The following is a 20,680-nucleotide window of genomic DNA, read 5'->3' on the forward strand; positions in this document are numbered from 1 at the left end:
AGAAACCAGGAGAAAGATTGTTGTGTGCTTAAGTTTTCTTCGTATTAATTAACATTTTACTTTTACTTTTTAAATTCCCACACGTGTTACTGGACTTCTTGCTGCTGAGATTAGTACATTTCCTTCTCACTTTCAGAACACAAAAACAGCTAAGCCAAGCCTCCCCATGAGATTTGGTTTGCTCAACATTTGCTGGTGCCATAACAGCACCAACTAGCTGTCTTTAAGGTAATACATATTATGATATGAACAAGGGAAACACTCATTGTTCATAGAATAATAGAATCCCTACAGTGCAGAAGGAGGCCCTTTGGTCCATCGCATCTGGACTGACCTAGAAGAAATGGTGTGAAGGAGAGGGTTTCAGATCCCTGGGCATTGGGACCAGTTCTGGAGGAGGTGGAACCAATACACCTGAGCAAGACCGGGACTGATGTCCTTGGGGTGGGGAGAGGGAGGGAGGTTGGGGGGGGGGGGGGGGAGGGAGGGGGAGGGGATACTTCCTAGAGCAGTTGGGGAGCGTTTAAACTAATATGGTAGTGGGATGGGAACCTATGTAAGAATTCAGAGCAGGGGGAATCAAGAACAAGAGAAAAAGACAGAAAGGAGAATAAGAAAAGTGATAGGCAGAGAAATCTAGGCCCTATATCAGATAATGCCACTGTAAAAAATAGTAGGGATGGGACTAGGGACGTTAAAAGGACTAGCCTTCAGGTTTTGTACCTGTACACATGGTGCATGCAAAATAAAATAGATGAATTAGTTGGGCAGATAGATGTACACTGGTGTGATATCATTGGGATTACGGCGACATGGCTCCAAGGTGACCCAGGATGAGAAATAAACAATGAGGGCTATTCAGTTTTTATGAAGGGCAGACAGAAAGGAAAAGATGGTGGAGTTGCATTGTTGATTAAAGAAGATATTGTTAAAATATTGAGGAAATGTATTAGCACAGATGATGTGGAATCTGTATGGGTCGAGTTAAGAAACACCAAGGGACAAAAAACATTTGTAAAGGTTGTAGACAGTCCATCAGACTGCAATGGTAATATTGGGAATAGCATTAAACAGGAAATCAGAGATGCATGTGATAAAGATTGGGTGAGCCAAATTTGTCAAATACAATAGAGAAGGAATTTCTGGAGTATATATGGGATGGTTTTCTGGACTAATACGTTGAGGAACCAACAAGGAAACAGGCCATCTTGGACTTGGTGTTGTGCAATGAGAAAGGATTGGTTGGCAATCTAGTTATGAGAGAACCCTTGGTAGAATTGTTCATCAAGATAGTGAGGTAATCGATTTTGAGACCAGGGTCCTGAACCTCAATAAACGTAACTTTGATGGTCTGAGGCATGAGCTGGCTATGACGGATTGGGAAATATTACTGAAAGGAAGGACAGTGGACAGGCAATGGCAGATATTAGAGGACCAAACAGGTGAATCCAAAAGTTGTTTATTCCTATTTGACGCAAGAATAGAAAGGAAACTGTGGCCAAAAAGCAATAGACATGAGGATTGGAAACAGTTTAACATTCAACAAAGGTGGAACAAGGAATTGATTAAGAAAGGGAAAATGCAATATGAAAGTAAGCTAGCAGGGAACATAAAAACTGGCTGTGAACATTTCTATAGGTATGTAAAGAGAAAAAGATGGATAAAAATGAATATAGGCCCCTGACTGTCAGAAACGGGGGAATTCATAATGGGGAACAAAGAAATGGCTGAGAAACTGAATTTGTACTTTCCTTCTGTCTTCCCAACATAAATAATGTACCAAAAGTTCTGAGAAACATAAATTTCAGTGAGGAAATTAGTATTAGTAAAGAAATCCGCTTTGGTAGCAAAAATAAGAAGGCAGATTATTATTTGAATGGGTGTAAATTGAGAGATGTGGATACCCAGCGAGACCTTTGTGTCCCCGTGCATCAGTCGCTGAAAATAAGCGCATAGTAAGCAGGCTGTAAAGAAGGCAAATGGTAGGTTAGCCTGCAGAGTGAAGATGTGGACATGCCAACATTGGACTGGGGTGGGCACTGTAAGAAGTCTTACAACACCAGGTTAAAGTCCAAGAGGTTTGTTTGGAACCAGTAGCTTTCGGAGCGCAGCACCTTCATCAGGCGAGTCACTACCTGATGAAGGAGCTGTGCTCTGAAAGCTACTGATTCCAAACAAACCTGCTTTAAACTGGTGTTGTAAGACTTCTTACTGTTCATAGTAAGAGAATTTGATTATAGGAATAGGGATGTTTTACTACAATTGTATAAGGTATTGGTGAGGCCACACCTGGAATATTATGTGAACTTTTTGGTGTCTTATCTGAGGAAGGATGTGCTTTCTGTGGAGGGAGTGCAGCAAAGATTTACCTGACTGGTTCCTGGGATGGCAGGACTGTTATATGACGAGAGATTAAATCGTTTAGGATTATTTTTATTGAAGTTTAGAAGAGTGAGAGGGGATCTCATAGAAACTTATAAAATTCTAACAGGATTAAACAGTGTAGATTCAGAAAGAATGTTCCTGATGGTGGGGGGTCCTGAGCTAAGTGTCATAGTTTGAGGATAAGGGGTAAACCTTTTAGGATTGAGGTGAGGAGACATTTCTTCACCTAGACAGTGGTGAGTCTGTGGAATTCATTACCACAAAAAGTAATTGAGGCCAAAATATTGTGTAATTTCAAGAAGGAATTAAATATAGCTCTTGGGGCCGAATGAATCAAGGGATATGGGCGGGGGGGGGGAGATCAAGGTATTGAACTTAATCAGTCATGATCATAACGAATGGCGGACCAGACTCGAAGGGCTGAATGGCCTCCTCCTGCTTCTATTTTCTATGTATGTTTCTCTGAAAGAGCACTGTACTTCGGCCCACTCCCCCACCCTATCTCTGTAACAACACCTAACCTTTGGGCACTAAGGACCAATTTAGCATTGCCAATCCACTTAACCTGCACAACACCGGACTGTGGGAGGAAACTGGAGCACCCAGTGGAAATGCACGCAGACACGGGGAGAACATGCAAACTCCCCACAGACAGTCATCTAAGGCCAGAATCGATCACAGCTCCCTGGCGCTATGAGGCAAGAATATGGATACAGTTTGTTCAACAGTAAAACAAGTGGAGCTGATATATCATAAAGCTCTAAATTCCTTAAACATAGAACATAGAACAATACAGCGCAGTACAGGCCTTTCGGCCCACGATGTTACACCGAAACAAAAGCCATCTAACCTACACTATACCATTATCATCCATATGTATAGAAGTTGCACTTGTAGAAAATACAGTGTCATCTACAGACCATGGCCTGATGATCTACATCCCAGAGTACTAAAGGAAGTGGCCCTGGAAATATTGTATGCATCTCCCAAATTCCTGCAGATTGGAGAGTGGCAAATGTAACCCCACTATTTAAAAACAGAGGGAAATATAAAGTGGAGAATTACAGACCAGTTCATCTGACATCAGTAATGGGGAAGATGCTGGAGTCAATTATAAAAGAAATGATGCAGAACATTTGGAAAGCATTAACGGACTTGGATAAAGTTAACATGGGCTTATGAAAGGCCAATCATGCTGAACAAATGTACTGGAGTTTTCTGAGGATGTAATTAGTAAAATAGATGAGGGAGAACCAGTGACTTAGTGTATTTGGAATTTCAGGAGACTTTTGATAAGGTTCCCCATAACAGGTTAGTGGGCAAAATTAAAGCATATGGGATAGTGTAAAGTATTGGCATGGATCGAGAATTGGTTGACAGACAGGAAATAGGGTGGGAATAAATGGGTCTTTTTTCGAGTGGTCGGTCTTGATTGGTGGGGATCTGCTATTCACAATATATTTTAATGACCTGGATGAAAGAACCAAATGCAACATTTCCAAGTCTGCTGATGACACAAAACTGGGTGAAATTGTTATTTGTGAGGAGGATGCAAGGAGGCCTTTCAGATGATTTAGACAAGTTTTTAAAAATGTTTTTATCAAGGCATTTATATAAACAGTAAGTACAAAAGCAAGAGCAAGAACAAACAGGAACATCATAATATATAACTAGCTAATCAACACCCAAACCCTCATGTCCTTCCCCCTCCTCCCGTCCTGCCTTCCCACTTTAACCCCTTTATCTTCCCCCTCCCCCTCCGTCTGCTGACACCTCAATCCTCCTTGAAGAAGAGATTGAATGGCTTCCACCTCCGGGCAAACCCATCCACCAACCCTCTCAAGACAAACAAGATTTTTTCCAACCTCAGGAATTCCGCCAGGTCTCTCACCCACACCCCTGATTTTGGTGGCTCCGGGTCCCTTCACGCAAGCAAAATCCGTCTCCTGGCTATCAGGGAGGCAAAGGCTAGGACATCGGCCTCTCTCACCCCCTGGACTCCCGGGTCTTCCGACACCCCACATATCGCCACTTCTGGACTTGGGACCACCTTCACCCTCAGTACCTCGGACATTCCGTCTGCAAACCCCTGCCAGAACCCCTTCAGTTTTGAACATACCCAGAACATGTGAACATGGTTCACAGGCCTCTCAGCACATCGCCTACATCTGTCCTCTACCCCCACAAAAATCTTACTCATCCTAGCCACCAACATGTGTGCCTTATGAACTACCTTGAACTGGTTAAGGCTAAGCCTCACATACGATGAGTACACATTAACCCTCCTCAGGGTCTCCTCCCACATCCTTTCCTCCATTCCCCCACCCCCTCAGTTCCTCCTCCCATTCCCGTTAGACTTTTCCTATCGGGGCTCCCTCCCAGTCCATTAGCTCCTTATAAATCTCGGACACCTTACCCTCACCCACACCTTCCCTCGATAGCACCTAATCCTGCAATCCCAAGGGCGGCAAACCTTAAAAAGGGTGGCACCGGTTTCCTCACAAAATCCCGAACCTGTAAGTATCTAACTCACTCCCGCTGGGCAGCTCGTATTCCTCCTCCAGGTCCTCTTAGCTCGCAAAGCTGCCCCCCACAAACAGGTCCCCAAACCGCTCAATCCCTGCCTGTTGCCACCCCCGAAACCTCACGTCCAGCCCCTGTGATTGTCGCAATTTGGTGCCCATGCCAAAGTACTTTCCAACCTCAGATGTTGCCACCACTGCCCTCAGGTGCACCGCCACCACTGGCCTCGTGGAGTACTTAGCCAGCTAGAACGGCAGAGGCGCCATCAGTAATGCCCAAGACCCGTATGCCTGCAAAAGGCCACCTCTATCCGCCCCCACACCAACTACCCACTTCCTAACCTCCATCCGTGCCCCCCCCCCTGCAAACACATAGCAGATTCAGTACAACATGGCTAAATATGACGGTGTGTAAAACAGAAAGGAAGAGTATTATTTAAATGGTGACATATTGGCAAGTGTGGATGTATAAAGGAATCTGGGTGTCTTTGTGCACCAGTCAATAAAGGTGGTGAGGCAGATTGATCATGCAAAAGGAAGGCAAATGGTATGTTGGCTTTCATTGCAAGAGGATTTGAGTTCAGAAGTAGGGATGTCTCATTGTAGTTACACAAGGCCTTGGTGAGACCACACCTGTAGTATTGCATGCAGTTTTGGTCTAACAAAGGATATACTTGCCGTAGAGAGAGTGCTGTGGCGGTTCACTCGGCTGATACCCTGGTTGGCGGGACTGTCCTATCAGGAGAGATTGGTTTGACATTGATTGAGGCATAGAACATAGAACATAGAACAATACAGCGCAGTACAGGCCCTTCGGCCCACGATGTTGCACCGAAACAAAAGCCATCTAACCTACACTATGCCATTATCATCCATATGTTTATCCAATAAACTTTTAAATGCCCTCAATGTTGGCGAGTTCACTACTGTAGCAGGTAGGGCATTCCATGGCCTCACTACTCTTTGCGTAAAGAACCTACCTCTGACCTCTGTCCTATATCTATTACCCCTCAGTTTAAAGTTATGTCCCCGCGTGCCAACCATATCCATCCGCGGGAGAAGGCTCTCACTGTCCACCCTATCCAACCCCCTGATCATTTTGTATGCCTCTATTAAGTCTCCTCTTAACCTTCTTTTCTCCAACGAAAACAACCTCAAGTCCATCAGCCTTTCCTCATACGATTTTCCCGCCATACCAGGCAACATCCTGGTAAATCTCCTCTGCACCCGCTCCAAAGCCTCCACGTCCTTCCTATAATGCGGTGACCAGAACTGTACGCAAAACTCCAAATGCGGCCGTACCAGAGTTCTGTACAGCTGCAACATGACCTCCAGACTCCGGAACTCAATCCCTCTACCAATAAAGGCCAACACTCCATAGGCCTTCTTCACAACCCTTTCAACCTGGGTGGCAACTTTCAGGGATCTATGTACATGGACACCTAGATCCCTCTGCTCATCCACACTTTCAAGAACTTTACCATTAGCCAAATATTCCGCATTCCTGTTATTCCGTCCAAAGTGAATCACCTCACACTTCTCTACATTAAACTCCATTTGCCACCTCTCAGCCCAGCTCTGCAGCTTATCTATATCCCTCTGTAACCTGCTACATCCTTCCACACTATCGACAACACCACCGACTTTAGTATCGTCTGCAAATTTACTCACCCACCCTTCTGCGCCTTCCTCTAGGTCATTGATAAAAATGACAAACAGCAACGGCCCCAGAACAGATCCTTGTGGTACTCCACTTGTGACTGTACTCCATTCTGAACATTTCCCATCAACCACCACCCTCTGTCTTCTTTCAGCTAGCCAATTTCTGATCCACATCTCTAAATCACCCTCAATCCCCAGCCTCCGTATTTTTTGCAATAGCCTACCGTGGGGAACCTTATCAAACGCTTTGCTGAAATCCATATACACCACATCAACTGCTCTACCCTCGTCTACCTGTTCAGTCACCTTCTCAAAGAACTCAATAAGGTTTGTGAGGCATGACCTACCCTTCACAAAGCCATGCTGACTATCCCTGATCATATTATTCCTATCTAGATGATTATAAATCTTGTCTCTTATAATCCCCTCCAAGACTTTACCCACTACAGACGTGAGGCTCACCGGTCTATAGTTGCCGGGGTTGTCTCTGCTCCCCTTTTTGAACAAAGGGACCACATTTGCTGTCCTCCAGTCCTCTGGCACTATTCCTGTAGCCAATGATGACATAAAAATCAAAGCCAAAGGTCCAGCAATCTCTTCCCTGGCCTCCCAGAGAATCCTAGGATAAATCCCATCAGGTCCCGGGGACTTATCTATTTTCAGCCTGTCCAGAATTGCCAACACCTCTTCCCTACGTACCTCAATGCCATCTATTCTATTAGCCTGGGGCTCAGCATTCTCCTCCACAACATTATCTTTTACCCGAGTGAATACTGACGAAAAATATTCATTTAGTATCTCGCCTATCTCTTCAGACTCCACACACAATTTCCCATCCCTGTCCTTGACTGGTCCTACTCTTTCCCTAGTCATTCGCTTATTCCTGACATACCGAGAGAAAGCTTTTGGGTTTTCCTTGATCCTTCCTGCCAAATACTTCTCATGTCCCCTCCTTGCTCGTCTTAGCTCTCTCTTTAGATCCTTCCTCGCTACCTTGTAACTATCCATCGCCCCAACCAAAACTTCACACTTCATCTTCACATAGGCCTCCTTCTTCCTCTTAACAAGAGATTCCACTTACTTGGTAAACCACGGTTCCCTCGCTCGACGCCTTCCTCCCTGTCTGACCGCTACATACTTATCAAGAACACACAGTAGCTGATCCTTGAACAAGCCCCACTTATCCAGTGTGCCCAACACTTGCAGCCTACTTCTCCACCTTATCCCCCCCAAGTCACGTCTAATGGCATCATAATTGCCCTTCCCCCAGCTATATCTCTTTTGCCCTGCGGTGTATACTTATCCCTTTCCATCATTAACGTAAACGTCACCGAATTGTGGTCACTGTCCCCAAAGTGCTCTCCTACCTCCAAATCCAACACCTGGCCTGGTTCATTACCCAAAACCAAATCCAACGTGGCCTCGCCTCTTGTTGGCCTGTCAACATATTGTTTCAGGAAACCCTCCTGCACACACTGTACAAAAAATGACCCATCTATTGTACTCGAACTATATCTTTTCCAGTCAATATTTGGAAAGTTAAAGTCTCCCATAATAACTACCCTGTTACTTTCGCTCATATCCAGAATCATCTTCACCATCCTTTCCTCTACATCCCTAGAACTATTAGGAGGCCTATTAAAAAAACCCCAACAGGGTGACCTCTCCTTTCCTGTTTCTAACTTCAGCCCATACTACCTCGGAAGAAGAGTCCCCATCTAGCATCCTCTCCGCCACCGTAATACTGCTCTTGACCAGCAGTGCCTCACCTCCCCCTCTTTTGCCTCCTTCTCTGAGCTTACTAAAACACCTAAACCCCGGAGCCTGCAACATCCATTCCTGTCCCTGCTCTATCCATGTCTCCGAGGCATGGACAGGGTGGATCGGGAGTGGCTGTTCCCTTAACTAAAGGTTCAGCTTCTAGGGGACACAAGTTCAAGGTCAAAGGCAGGAGGTTTAGGAGGGATTTGAGGAACAACCTTTTTACCCAGAGGGTGGTGATAGTCTGGAATACACTGCCTGGGAGGACGGTAGAGGCGGGTTGCCTCACATCCTTTAAAAAGTACTTAGCATTTTGTCTGTCTTAACATTCGAGGCTCTGGGCCAACTGCTGCCAAATGGGAATAGGTAGACACGGCCTCTTCTGTGCTGTATTATTCTGTGATTCTGTGATTCTGACTGGGCCTGTATTCACTAGAGTTTTGAAGGATGAGAGAATATCTGATTGAAACATATAAAATTCTAATGGGGTTAGACAGACTATATGCAGGGAGGATGTTTTCCCTAGTTGGGGAATCTAGAACCAGGGAGCACTCTTCAGGATACGGGGTAGACTTAGGACCGAGATGATGAAAAATGTATTCTCTCAAAGGATAGTGAACCTGTGGAATTCTCCACCACAGAAGGCTGTGGAGATACATAGAAACATAGAAGATAGGAGCAGGAGGAGGCCATTCGGCCCTTCGAGCCTTCTCCGCCATTCGTCACAATCATGGCTGATCGTCCAACTCAATAGTCTAATCCTGCTTTCTCCCCATAACCCAAGATCCCATACGCCTCAAGTGCCATATCTAGCCGCCTCTTGAATGTATTCAATGTCTTAACCTCAACTACTTCCTGTGGTAATGAATGCCACAGGCTCACCACTCTTTGGGTGAAGAAATGTCTCCTCATCTCTGTCCGAAATAGTTTACCCTGAATCCTGAGTCTATGACCCCTGGTTCTGGACACACCCACCATCGGGAACATCCTCCCTGCATCCACCCTATCTAGCCCTGATAGATGTTTATACGTTTTTATGAGATCTCCCCTCATTCGTCTGAACTCCAGCAAAAACAATCCTAACCTAGTCAATCTCTCCTCATATGACAGACCCGCCATCCCGGGTATCAGTCCAGTAAACTTTTGCTGCGTATCCTCGAGAGCAACAACATTCTTCCTCAGAAAAGGAGACCAATCTGCACACAATATTCTAGGTGTGGCCTCACCAAGGTCCTGTATAATTGGTACACAACCATGCTCCTGTACTCGAAACCTCTCGCAATGGAAGCCAACATACCATTAGCCTTCTTTACTGCCTGCTGCACCTGCATGCTTACCTTCAGCGACTGGTGCACAAAGACACCCAGGTCCCACTACACACTCCTCTCTCCCAATTTACAGCCATTCAGGTAGTAATCTGCCTTCTTGTTTTTGCTTACACTTTACCTCACATTTATCCAAATTATACTGAGTCTGCCATTGATTTATCCACTCACCCGACCTGTCCAGATCATGCTGAAGGATCACTGTATCCTCGTCACAGTTCACCCTCCCACCCAACTTGGTACCTCCATAAATCACTTTTACATGTACAGCTCATGAGGCCTGAGTTGCCATCATGTCTGAGTTTAAATTCTATATTTAACAGTTTATTATCTAACCTTCTCTGACCCTGGGCGAAATTCTCCCCCAACGGCGCGATGTCCGCCGACTGGCGCCAAAAACGGCGCCAATCAGACGGGCATCGCGCCGGCCCAAAGGTGCGGAATGCTCCGCATCTTTGGGGGCCGAGCCCCAACATTGAGGGGCTAGGCTGGCGCTGGGGGGATTTCCACCCCGCCAGCTGGCGGAAATGGCGTTTGTTGCCCCGCCAGCTGGCGCGGAAATGCGGCGCATGCGCGGGAGCGTCAGCGGCCGCTGACAGTTTCCCGGCGCATGCGCGGGAGCGTCAGCGGCCACTGAAAGTTTCCCGCGCATGCGCAGTGGGGAGAGTCTCTTCCGCCTCCGCCATGGTGGAGGCCGTAGCGGAGGCGGAAGGGAAAGAGTGCCCCCACGGCACAGGCCCGCATGCGGATCAGTGGGCCCCGATCGCGGGCCAGGCCACCGTGGGGGCACCCCCGGGGGTCAGATCGCCCCGCGCCCCCCCCCCCAGGACCCCGGAGCCCGCCCACGCCGCCTGGTCCCGCCGGTAAATACCAGGTTTGATTTACGCCGGCGGGACAGGCAATTTCTGGGCGGGACTTCGGCCCATCCGGGCCGGAGAATTGATGGGGGGTCCCGCCAACCGGCGCGGCCCGATTCCCGCCCCCGCCCAATCTCCGGTACCGGAGACTTCGGCGGGGGCGGGATTCACGGCGGCCAACGGCCATTCTCCGACCCGGCGGAGGGTCGGAGAATGACGCCCCCTGTCTTTCTGTAATAATAACAAGTGATCTAGCGACCAGTACTTTGGGTGTTTTTGAGCATACCTATTTTTAATATTTTTGATTTCTGTGGTAATAATGGAGCTGATGGTTTCTACAATAAGAAGTCTTGCAACATCAGGTTAAAGTCCAACAGGTTTGTTTCGAATCACTAGCTTTCGGAACACAGCTCCTTCCTCAGGTGAACGTGAGGAAGGAGCTGTGCTCCAAAAGCTAATGATTCGAAACAAACCCATTGGACTTTAACCTGGTGTTGTAAGACTTCTTACTGTGCTCATCCCAGTCCAACGCCGACATCTCCACATCACAGTTTCTATAATGTAATTGATTGTACATTACTGGAAGTAGTAGTAGCTAGTGCTTTGATACCTTTGCAGAATATGACGTGAAGGGATATCACACCAAGAACCTGAAACACGATGGACCCAATGATGTACTGAAGAGTGGAAAAGCTGTGTGTGCTGGATATTCAGGTCTCTTTTGTGAAATGTGCAGGTAACACTTTGTTTCATTTCTATCTTTCCTCTCTTTTCCCCCACAACCCTCCCTTGTTCTCTTTTTTTCTAATCACTTTGAAATTGTCCTCCCTATGTCCCTCTAAACCCCATTTCCAATGGGCTCAGTGTCAGGGTCAGGCTCAGAGGAGGTTGGATATTGTACTCCATTACATTTACAGCAGTGGTTTCTGGTGGCACAATGGCACAGTGGTTAGCACTGTGGCCTCACAACACCAGGGACCCGTGTTCAATTCCGGCCGTGGGTGACAGTATGTGTGGAGTTTGCACGTTCTCCCCATTTCTGGGTGGGTTTCCACCAGGTGCACCGGTTTCATTCCACAGTCCAAAGATGTGCAGGTTATGTGGATTGTCCAAAGATATGCAGGTTAGGTGGGGTTATGGGGTTAAAGGTGGGGTTGGGTCTTTCAGAGGGCCGGTGCAGACTTGATGGGCTGAATGGCCTCCTTCTGCACTGTCGGAATTCTATGGTTCTAATGGCTGAGCTTCTTATATTTGTGCAACATCTACCTGAACCCTAACAGACTTGGAGAATATTACATCCAAAGGTGATGAGCAATTTTCACTCAGCACTGTTACCTAGATTACATGCTTAAGTCATGGAGCGGGTTCTTTTGACTCACAGGCAAAATGTGTCACTAACTGAGCTGAGCTTTTTGACAATTTAACAGTAAAGAATGTTTGAAAGGTATCCAGTATACTGAAGGAAGTGAGAGTGGAAATTGCAAATGCATTGGCCATAATTTCTTTAGACTCAGGGATACTGCCAGAGAGCTGGCAAGGTTACAACGTCGCTGAAATAAAGTGTAAAGATACGCCCAGGAACCACAAACCAGTCAATTCAATTTCAGTGGAGGAGAAAGCTCTGGAAACCATAACTCGGGACAAAATTAATAGTCACATGGACAAATGTGGGTTAATTAATAATGATAACAATCTTTATTATCACAAGTAGGTTTACATTAACACTTGTGGGAGGAAACCGGAGCACCCGGAGGAAACCCACGTAGCCAAAGGGAGAACGTACAGACTCCGCACAGACAGTGACCCAAGCCGGGATCCGAACCTGGGACCCTGGCGCTATGAAGCAACAGACCTAATCACTGTGCTACCATGTTGCCCTACTGTCCTTTTTAAGGAAAGGCAGCATGGTTTTCTTGAAGGAGGAAGATTTGCAGTAGGTGCTGTCAAAACCTTTTGTCTTGTACTCATCAGGACAGATACGGGAATATGAATTGTAAAAGAAACAATAATTTATGCTGTCTGAGAAGATTGGTGATTGGTTTGCAGGTGTTAGATTGGTCGAGGCATTGCTATACGGAGTAAACAAGGGAATGGTTCTCCCCCAATCTTTTGTTTAGTATTTGTTTATTCTTTCATGGAACATGGGTATCACTGGCTAGGCCAGCATTCATTGCCTACTCGTAATTGCCCCTGATAACGCACCATGGAACAGTTAACTGCCAAGATTTTGTTTATAATCTAATTGGGCAGATTGGCTCAGATTGGTCAAGACATTGCTCTCGGGAATAAACCATGGAAAGATTTTGTAAAGTGCTTTTTTTATTCTTTCATGGGATGAAGGCATCGCTGGTTAGGCCAGTATTTATTGCCCGTTAGTAATAATCCTTGCGTACGTGTTAGTGAGCTGCATTCTTGCACTGCTACAGTCCCTGTGGTAAGGTACATCCATAGTTCGGCGGGGAGGGTTCCAGGATCTTGACCCAACAACAGTAAAGGAATGGCGATGATATTCTAGTTCAGCATCAGCTAGAGTATTGCTTCCAGTTCTGGGCACCGCCCTCGAGGAAAGATGTGAACCCATTGGATAGAGTGCAGAAAAGATTCACAATAACGGTTCCAGGGATGAGAATCTTCAGTTACGAGGATAGACTGAAGAGGTTGTGACTGTTTTCCATGGAGAAAAGAAGGCTGAGAGGTCATTTAAAATCAGGAGGGGCTTGGCCAGGATAGATATCGGAGAAACTGTTCCCACTCGGGAAGGAATCAAGATGGGCGGCACGCTGGTTAGCGTACAGCACCAGGGACCCAGGTTCAATTCCTGCCTTGGGTGACTCCCTGTGTGGAGTTTGCTCATTCTCCCCGTGTCTTTGTAGGTTTTCTTCAGGTGCTCCGGTGTCCTCCCACAGTTCAAAGATTTGCAGGTTAGGTGGATTAGCCACGCTAAATTACCCCTTAGTGTCCAAAGGTTAGGTGAGGTAATGGAGTTTCAGGGTGGAAGTGGTCCTAGGTAGGGTGTTCTTTCAGAGAGTCGGTGCAGACTCCTGTACTGTAGGGATTCTATGATTCTATGGACAAGAGGGTGCAGATATTTTGCATTTGTAAAAGAAGCAAAAGTAATATGAATGAAAGGCTTTTCACGCAGCGAGTGGTTAGGGTCTGGAATGCACTGACTTAGAGTGTGGTGGAGGCAGATTCAATTGAGGCTTTCAAAGGGGAATTGGATTGTTATCTGAAAAGGAAGAATGTGAGAGGTTACAGGGGGGAGGCAGGAGAATGGAACTAGGTGACCTTCGTGGGCAGCATGGTAGCACACATGGCTTCACACCAGCAGGGTCCCAGGTTCGATTCCCTGCTGGGTCACGGCCTGTGCAGAGTCTGCACATTCTCCCTGTGTCTGCGTGGGTTTCCTCCGGGTGCTCTGGTTTCCTCCCACAGTCCAAAGACGTGCAAATTAGGTGGATTGGCCATGGTAAATTGCCCTTAGTGTCCAAAAAGGTTAGGAGGGGTTATTGGGTTATCGGGATAGGATGGAAATAAGGGCTTAAGTGGGTCGGTGCAGACTCGATGGGCTGAATAGCCTCCTTCTGCCATGTTTGTTCTATGTCTATCTGCTCTCAGTGCCTGTGCAGACATAATGGGCCGACTGGCCTCCTTCGGCACCGAAACAATTCTGTGACTCTGTGATTCTGTTCGCAGAGCAGGGAAGTTCTCCTCATGGTCTATTAGCATTTATCACTTAACCAATGTCACGGAAATAATTTACTTGTTCATTTATTTGTTTGCTGTCTTGTGGGAATTTGCTGTACAAAAACTGTCCCTACAGTGACTATACTTGATATACTTCATGTTTGTGAAGCATTTTGGAATGTGCTGAGATTTTTGAAAGAGGCTTTGTAAATGCAAGTCTGTTCGAAAATCATAGTTCTACCTAACAGTTTGGAATCATTGAATTAAATTTGTATATACACTGAGCCTCTCCAGGCCGTTCTTGCAAATTTGTTTTATTCTTTCACAGGATGTGGTCATCATTGGCTCAACCTGTATTAATTGCCCATCCCTAATTGCCTTTGAGAAGGTGGTGATGAGCTGCATTTGGCAATCCTATGGTGCGTAACTCACCTCCTGACCACCCCCCCCCGCAAAAAGAAATGTGTCCACCGTCTATAAGGCACAAGTCAGGAGTGTAATTGAATACGCTTCACTTGTCAGGATGAGTGCATCCAAGACAAAGCAGCCCACTTGATTGCTCTCCCTTCCACAAATATTCAAACCCTCCACCACCGACGAACAGTGGCAGCCGTGTGTACCATCTACAAGATGCACTGCAATAACTCACCTAGTTCCTTAGACAGCACCTTCCAAACCCGCGACCGCTACCATCTGGAAGACAAGAGCAGCAGATACCTGGGAACCCCACCACCTCGAGGTTCTCCTGCAAGTCACTCACCACCCTGACTTGGAAATATATCGCTTTTCCTTCACTGTCGCTGGGGCAAGATCCTAGAACTCCCTCCCTAACAGCACTGTGGGGGTACCTGCACCTCGGGGACTGCAGCGGTTGAAGAAGGCAACGCACCACCTTCTAAAGAGCAACTAGAGATGGGCAATAATTACGATACCCACATCCTATAAATGAAGGTGTAGGTGCACCCAAATAAGCGATTTTCATTTCATTTCATATTTCCAAGTCGGTGTGGTGAGTGATTGGAGGGGAACTTGCATCTGTGGTGTTCCCATTTACCTACTGCCCTTGTTCTTCTCGATGGTGGAGGTCGTAGATTGGGAACATTGGTGGGTTTCTGTAGCATACATGTTACATCCTGAAACAATTGCAACATAAGCAATGCAGTGGGGTGGATGTGGGACATGTTGGTTTACTAGTATTACTATTCCCAAAACTCCGTCCCACTTTCTACTCAGACACACACACGACATACAATAGGGGGTACAGAGAGGATTAAAATTAACAGGAATTAAAAGGATTTGAGTCTTCACTGCTGAGGTTGAGGTCCTTCTAGGTCATGACCTCTTCAGAATGAGAGATGTTGCAAATCATGTGTGAATTTGGATCTTTTAAGGACTACCGTTACTTAGAACTCCCAGACTGTAGGCCTTCCTCTGGGGAATCGCCTTCAACACAGGAGATTCAGGTCTGTGCAATTCTATCATCCGACCAAGAGATTGGGCTGGATTCTCCGTTTGAGAAACTATGTGCTGATGCCGGCGTGGGAACGGTGCCATTTTATGACTGAAAAAACAGCACCAAAAGGCCACCGGTTCTCCATCTAGTGGGTGACAAGCATGCATGCAGTGTAGAGGCTCTAGCTGAGGATACGACTGGAGAATTGCCGGGTCTGTGGCCATGCATGCACATGGCAGTGGACTGCAGCGACTACGCCGTGCACCTTGGCGCCAGCTGCGCTCGGACCCGCCCAGCCTGCCAAAAAGTGATTCCCTTTGGCCAGGCTCGCCACCCCCGGACCACCCTCCACCAGTGCCCTCAGCCCCCACCAAAGCCCTCCCTGCCCGCGGATTGGCTCCCCCCTCTCCAACTGTACGACGCTGGACCTAGTCCGCAGCCGCCACGTCGAGTTCCCGGAAGAAAATATCGCACGCGACCTACGCCGTCGGGAACTCGGCCCATCGCGGGCGGAGCATCGGGGAGAGGGCCTCAGGTAACGTCCTGAGGCGCTCCGACGGCCAACTCTGTGAGGAGGCGGAGCATCGCAAAAGTGGCGCCACCCCGCTATCGGCGCCAATCGGGGATTCTCCGGCCGATCGCCGAACCGATTTCATCGTCGGAGAGTGCGAATGGCACTGTGTTGTGCTTGGGTGACGTTCAGGGCTGTTCAGTATGACGGTGGCCCCTCCTTTATTTCCTTTGGACCCACGGTGAAGAATCACTGAAACGACTACACAATGACATCAATAAGTTTCATCCCACCAGCAGACTCACCATGGACTACTCTCCAGAATCGGTTGCATTCTTGGATACACGTATCTCCATTAAGGAAGGTCACCTCAGCACTTCGCTTTACCGCAAGCCCACGGATAACCTCACAATGCTCCACTTCTCCAGCTTCCACCCTCAACATTAAAGAAGCCATCCCCTATGAACGAGCCCTCTGTATACACAGGATCTGCTCAGTCGAGGAGGAACGTAACAGACATCTGCAGATGCTGAAAGAAGCCCTTGTACAAACGGGATATGGCGCTCGACTCATCGATCGACAGTTCCAACATGCTACAGCAAAAAAAACGCACCGACCTCCCAAGAAGACAAACACAGGACACAACCAACAGAGTACCCTTCGTCGTCTAGTACTTCCCCGGAGCGGAGAAACTATGACGTCATCTTCGCAGCCTTCCACACGTCATTGATGAAGATGAACATCTTGCCAAGGCCATCCCCACACCTCCACCACTTGCCTTCAAACAAATACGCAACCTCAAACAGACCATTGTTTGCAGCAAACTACCCAGCCTTCAGGAGAACAGCGACCATGACACCACACATTCCTGCCATGGCGACCTCGGCAAGACGTTCCAGATCATCAACATGGATACCACCATTACATGTGAGAATACCACCCACCAGGTACGCGGTACATACTCGTGCGACTCGGCCAACGTTGTCTGCGTCATACACTGCAGGAAAGGATGTACAGATGTGGTACATTGCCGAGACCATGCAGACGCTGCGACAACAGATGAAGGGACATCGCGTGACAATCGTCAGCAGTCAAGAGCATTCAGCCTCTGATCTTCGGGTAAGCGGCCAAGATGGCCTTCAGGACCGTGACAACGCAGAATCGCTGAGCAGAAACTGATAGCCAAGTTCCGCACGCATGAGTGCGGCCTCAACGGGACCTTGGATTCATGTCTCATTACATTCACCCCCCACCATCTGGCCTGGGCTTGCGAAATCCTACCAACTGTCATGGCTTCAGACATTTCACACTTCTTTAACCTGTGATTATCCCTCTCTCCAGTCGCTCCATCTGGCGAAAAGAATAAATAGGGTGGCCAATAGGACTTTAAACTAAAGATTGGGGGCGAAGGGAAAGTCAGGGAACCAAGAGGTGAAGTAATCAGTGGGAAGCGTAGCTGCTTAGGAATACAAAAAAGCACGAAAAGACAAAACTCAGGAGAGGTTACGATAGTCCCCATCCCACAAAATATGACACAGTGTATGGAACGGCTCAGTAAACCAAGGTCCACCACACTAAGAAAACAAAAAGGGACGGTCAATGGAGAATTAAAGGTGCTATATTTAAATGCGCGCAGTGTACGGAACAAGGTAGATGAGCTTGTGGCCCAGATTGTGACTGGCAGGTATGATGTGGTAGGCATCACAGAGACATGATTGCAGGGGGATCAGGACTGGCATTTAAACATCCAGGGATTCACAACCTATCGAAAAGACAGGGAGGTGGGCAGAGGGGGTGGGGTTGCCTTGTTAATTAGGAATGAAATTAAATCAATAGCACTAAATGACATAGGGTCAGATGATGTGGAGTCTGTGTGGGTAGAGTTGAGGAACCACAAAGGCAAAAAAACCATAATGGGAGTTATGTACAGGCCTCCTAACAGTGGTCAGGACCGGGGGCACAAAATGCACCACGAAATAGAAAGTGCATGTCAGAAAGGCAAGGTCACAGTAATCATGGGGGACTTCAATATGCAGGTGGACTGGGTAAATAATGCTGCCAGTGGACCCAAGGAAAGGGAATTAATTGAATGTTTACAGGAGGGCTTTTTGGAACAGCTTGTGATGGAGCCCACAAGGGAACAGGCCATTCTGGACTTAGTGTTATGTAATGAGCCAGACTTGATTAAAGATCTTAAAGTAAGGGAGCACTTAGGAGGCAGTGATCATAATATGGTAGAATTCAATCTCCAATTTGAAAGAAAGAAGGTAGAATCAGATGTAAAGGTGTTACAGTTAAATAAAGGTAACTACAGGGGCATGAGGGAGGAACTGACGAAAATCGACTGGGAGCAGAGCCTATTGGGAAAGACAGTAGAACAGCAATGGCAGGAGTTTCTGGGAGTAATTGAGGACACAGTACAGAGGTTCATCCCAAAGAAAAGAAAGGTTATCAGAGGGGGGATTAGGCAGCCATGGCTGACAAAGGAAGTTAGGGAATGCATCAAAGCAAAAGAGAAAGTCTACAATGTGGCAAAGAGTAGTGGGAAGTCAGAAGACTGGGAAGGCTACAAAAACAAACAGAGGATAACAAAGAGAGAAATAAGGAAAGAGAGGATCAAATATGAAGGTGGGCTAGCCAGTAACATTAGGAATGATAGTAAAAGTTTATTTAAATACATTAAAAACAAACGGGAGGCAAAAGTTGACATTGGGCCGCTCCAAAATGACGCTGGTAATTTTGTGATAGGAGACAAGGAAATAGCTGAGGAACTAAATAAGTACTTTGCGTCAGTCTTCACAGTAGAAGACATGAGTAATATCCCAACAATTCCGGAGAGTCAGGGGGCAGAGTTGAATATGGTAGCCATCACAAAGGACAAAGTGCTAGAGAACCTAAGAGGTTTAAAAATTGATAAATCTCCGAGCCCAGATGGACTACATCCTAGAGTTCTAAAGGAGATAGCTGAAGAAATAGTGGAGGCGTTAGTTGTGATCTTTCAAAAGTCACTGGAGTCAGGGAAAGTCCCAGAGGATTGGAAAATCGCTGTTGTAACCCCCCTGTTCAAGAAGGGAACAAGGAAAAAGGTGGAAAATTATAGGCCAATTAGCCTAACCTCAGTTGTTGGCAAGATTCTAGAATCCATTGTTAAGGATGAGATTTCTAAATTCTTGGAAGTGCAGGGTCAGATTAGGACAAGTCAGCATGGATTTAGTAGGGGGAGGTCGTGCCTGACAAACCTGTTAGAGTTCTTTGAAGAGATAACAAATAGGTTAGACCAAGGAGAGCCAATGGATGTTATCTATCTTGACTTCCAAAGGCCTTTGATAAGGTGCCTCACGGGAGACTGCTGAGTAAAATAAGGGCCCATGGTATTCGAGGCAAGGTACTAACATGGATTGACGATTGGCTGTCAGGCAGAAGGCAGAGAGTTGGGATAAAAGGTTCTTTTTCGGAATGGCAACCGGTGACGAGTGGTGTCCCGCAGGGTTCAATGTTGGGGCCACAGCTGTTCTATTTATATATTAACGATCTAGATGACGGGACTGGGGGCATTCTGGCTAACTTTGCCGATGATACAAAGATAGGTGGAGGGGCAGGTAGTATGGAGGAGGTGGGGAGGCTGCAGAAAGATTTAGACAGTTTAGGAGAGTGGTCCAAGAAATGGCTGATGAAATTCAACGTGGGCAAGTGCGAGGTCTTGCACTTTAGAAAAAAGAATAGAGGCATGGACTATTTTCTAAACGGTGACAAAATTCATAATGCTGAAGTGCAAAGGGACTTGGGAGTCCTAGACCAGGATTCTCTAAAGGTAAACTTGCAGGTTGAGTCCGTAATTAAGAAAGCAAATGCAATGTTGTCATTCAACTCAAGAGGCTTGGAATATAAAAGCAGGGATGTACTTCTGAAGCTTTATAAAGCATTAGTTAGGCCCCATTTAGAATACAGTGAGCAATTTTGGGCCCCACACCTCAGGAAGGACATACTGGCACTGGAGCGGGTCCAGCGGAGATTCACACGGATGATCCCAGGAATGGTAGGCCTAACATACGATGAACGTCTGAGGATCCTGGGATTATATTCATTGGAGTTTAGGAGGTTGAGGGGAGCTCTAATAGAAACTTACAAGATAATGAATGGCTTAGATAGGGTGGATGTAGGGAAGTTGTTTCCATTAGCAGGGGAGACTAGGACCCGGGGGCACAGCCTTAGAATAAAAGGGAGTCACTTTAGAACAGAGATGAGGAGAAATTTCTTCAGCCAGAGAGTGATGGGTCTGTGGAATTCATTGCCACAGAGGGCGGTGGAGGCCGGGACGTTGAGTGTCTTTAAGACAGAAGTTGACAAATTCTTGATTTCTCGAGGAATTAAGGGCTATGGAGAGAGAGCGGGTAAATGGAGTTGAAATCAGCCATGATTGAATGGTGGAGTGGACTCGATGGGCTGAATGGCCTTACTTCCGCTCCTATGTCTTATGGTCTTATGGACCTCTAAAGACATAATTACCTGCAAATACT

The 20,680-nt window shown here is 46.8% G+C and overlaps 1 protein-coding gene across 8 annotated transcripts in view; it reads left to right on the forward strand.

Annotated features, from left to right (window-relative positions):
- Positions 1-20,680, forward strand: part of LOC140390078 (kyphoscoliosis peptidase-like) — a 930,728-nt gene that overhangs the window by 830,301 nt on the left and 79,747 nt on the right. For all 8 annotated transcript variants that reach the window (XM_072474955.1, XM_072474961.1, XM_072474960.1 and 5 more), the window contains one exon: positions 11,131-11,248. In XM_072474955.1, coding sequence (XP_072331056.1) covers positions 11,131-11,248 — 118 coding nt within the window. The remainder of the gene's footprint in view (positions 1-11,130; positions 11,249-20,680) is intronic.

This window comes from Scyliorhinus torazame, chromosome 14 (assembly GCF_047496885.1).
Source record: "Scyliorhinus torazame isolate Kashiwa2021f chromosome 14, sScyTor2.1, whole genome shotgun sequence".
NCBI lineage: Eukaryota > Metazoa > Chordata > Chondrichthyes > Carcharhiniformes > Scyliorhinidae > Scyliorhinus > Scyliorhinus torazame.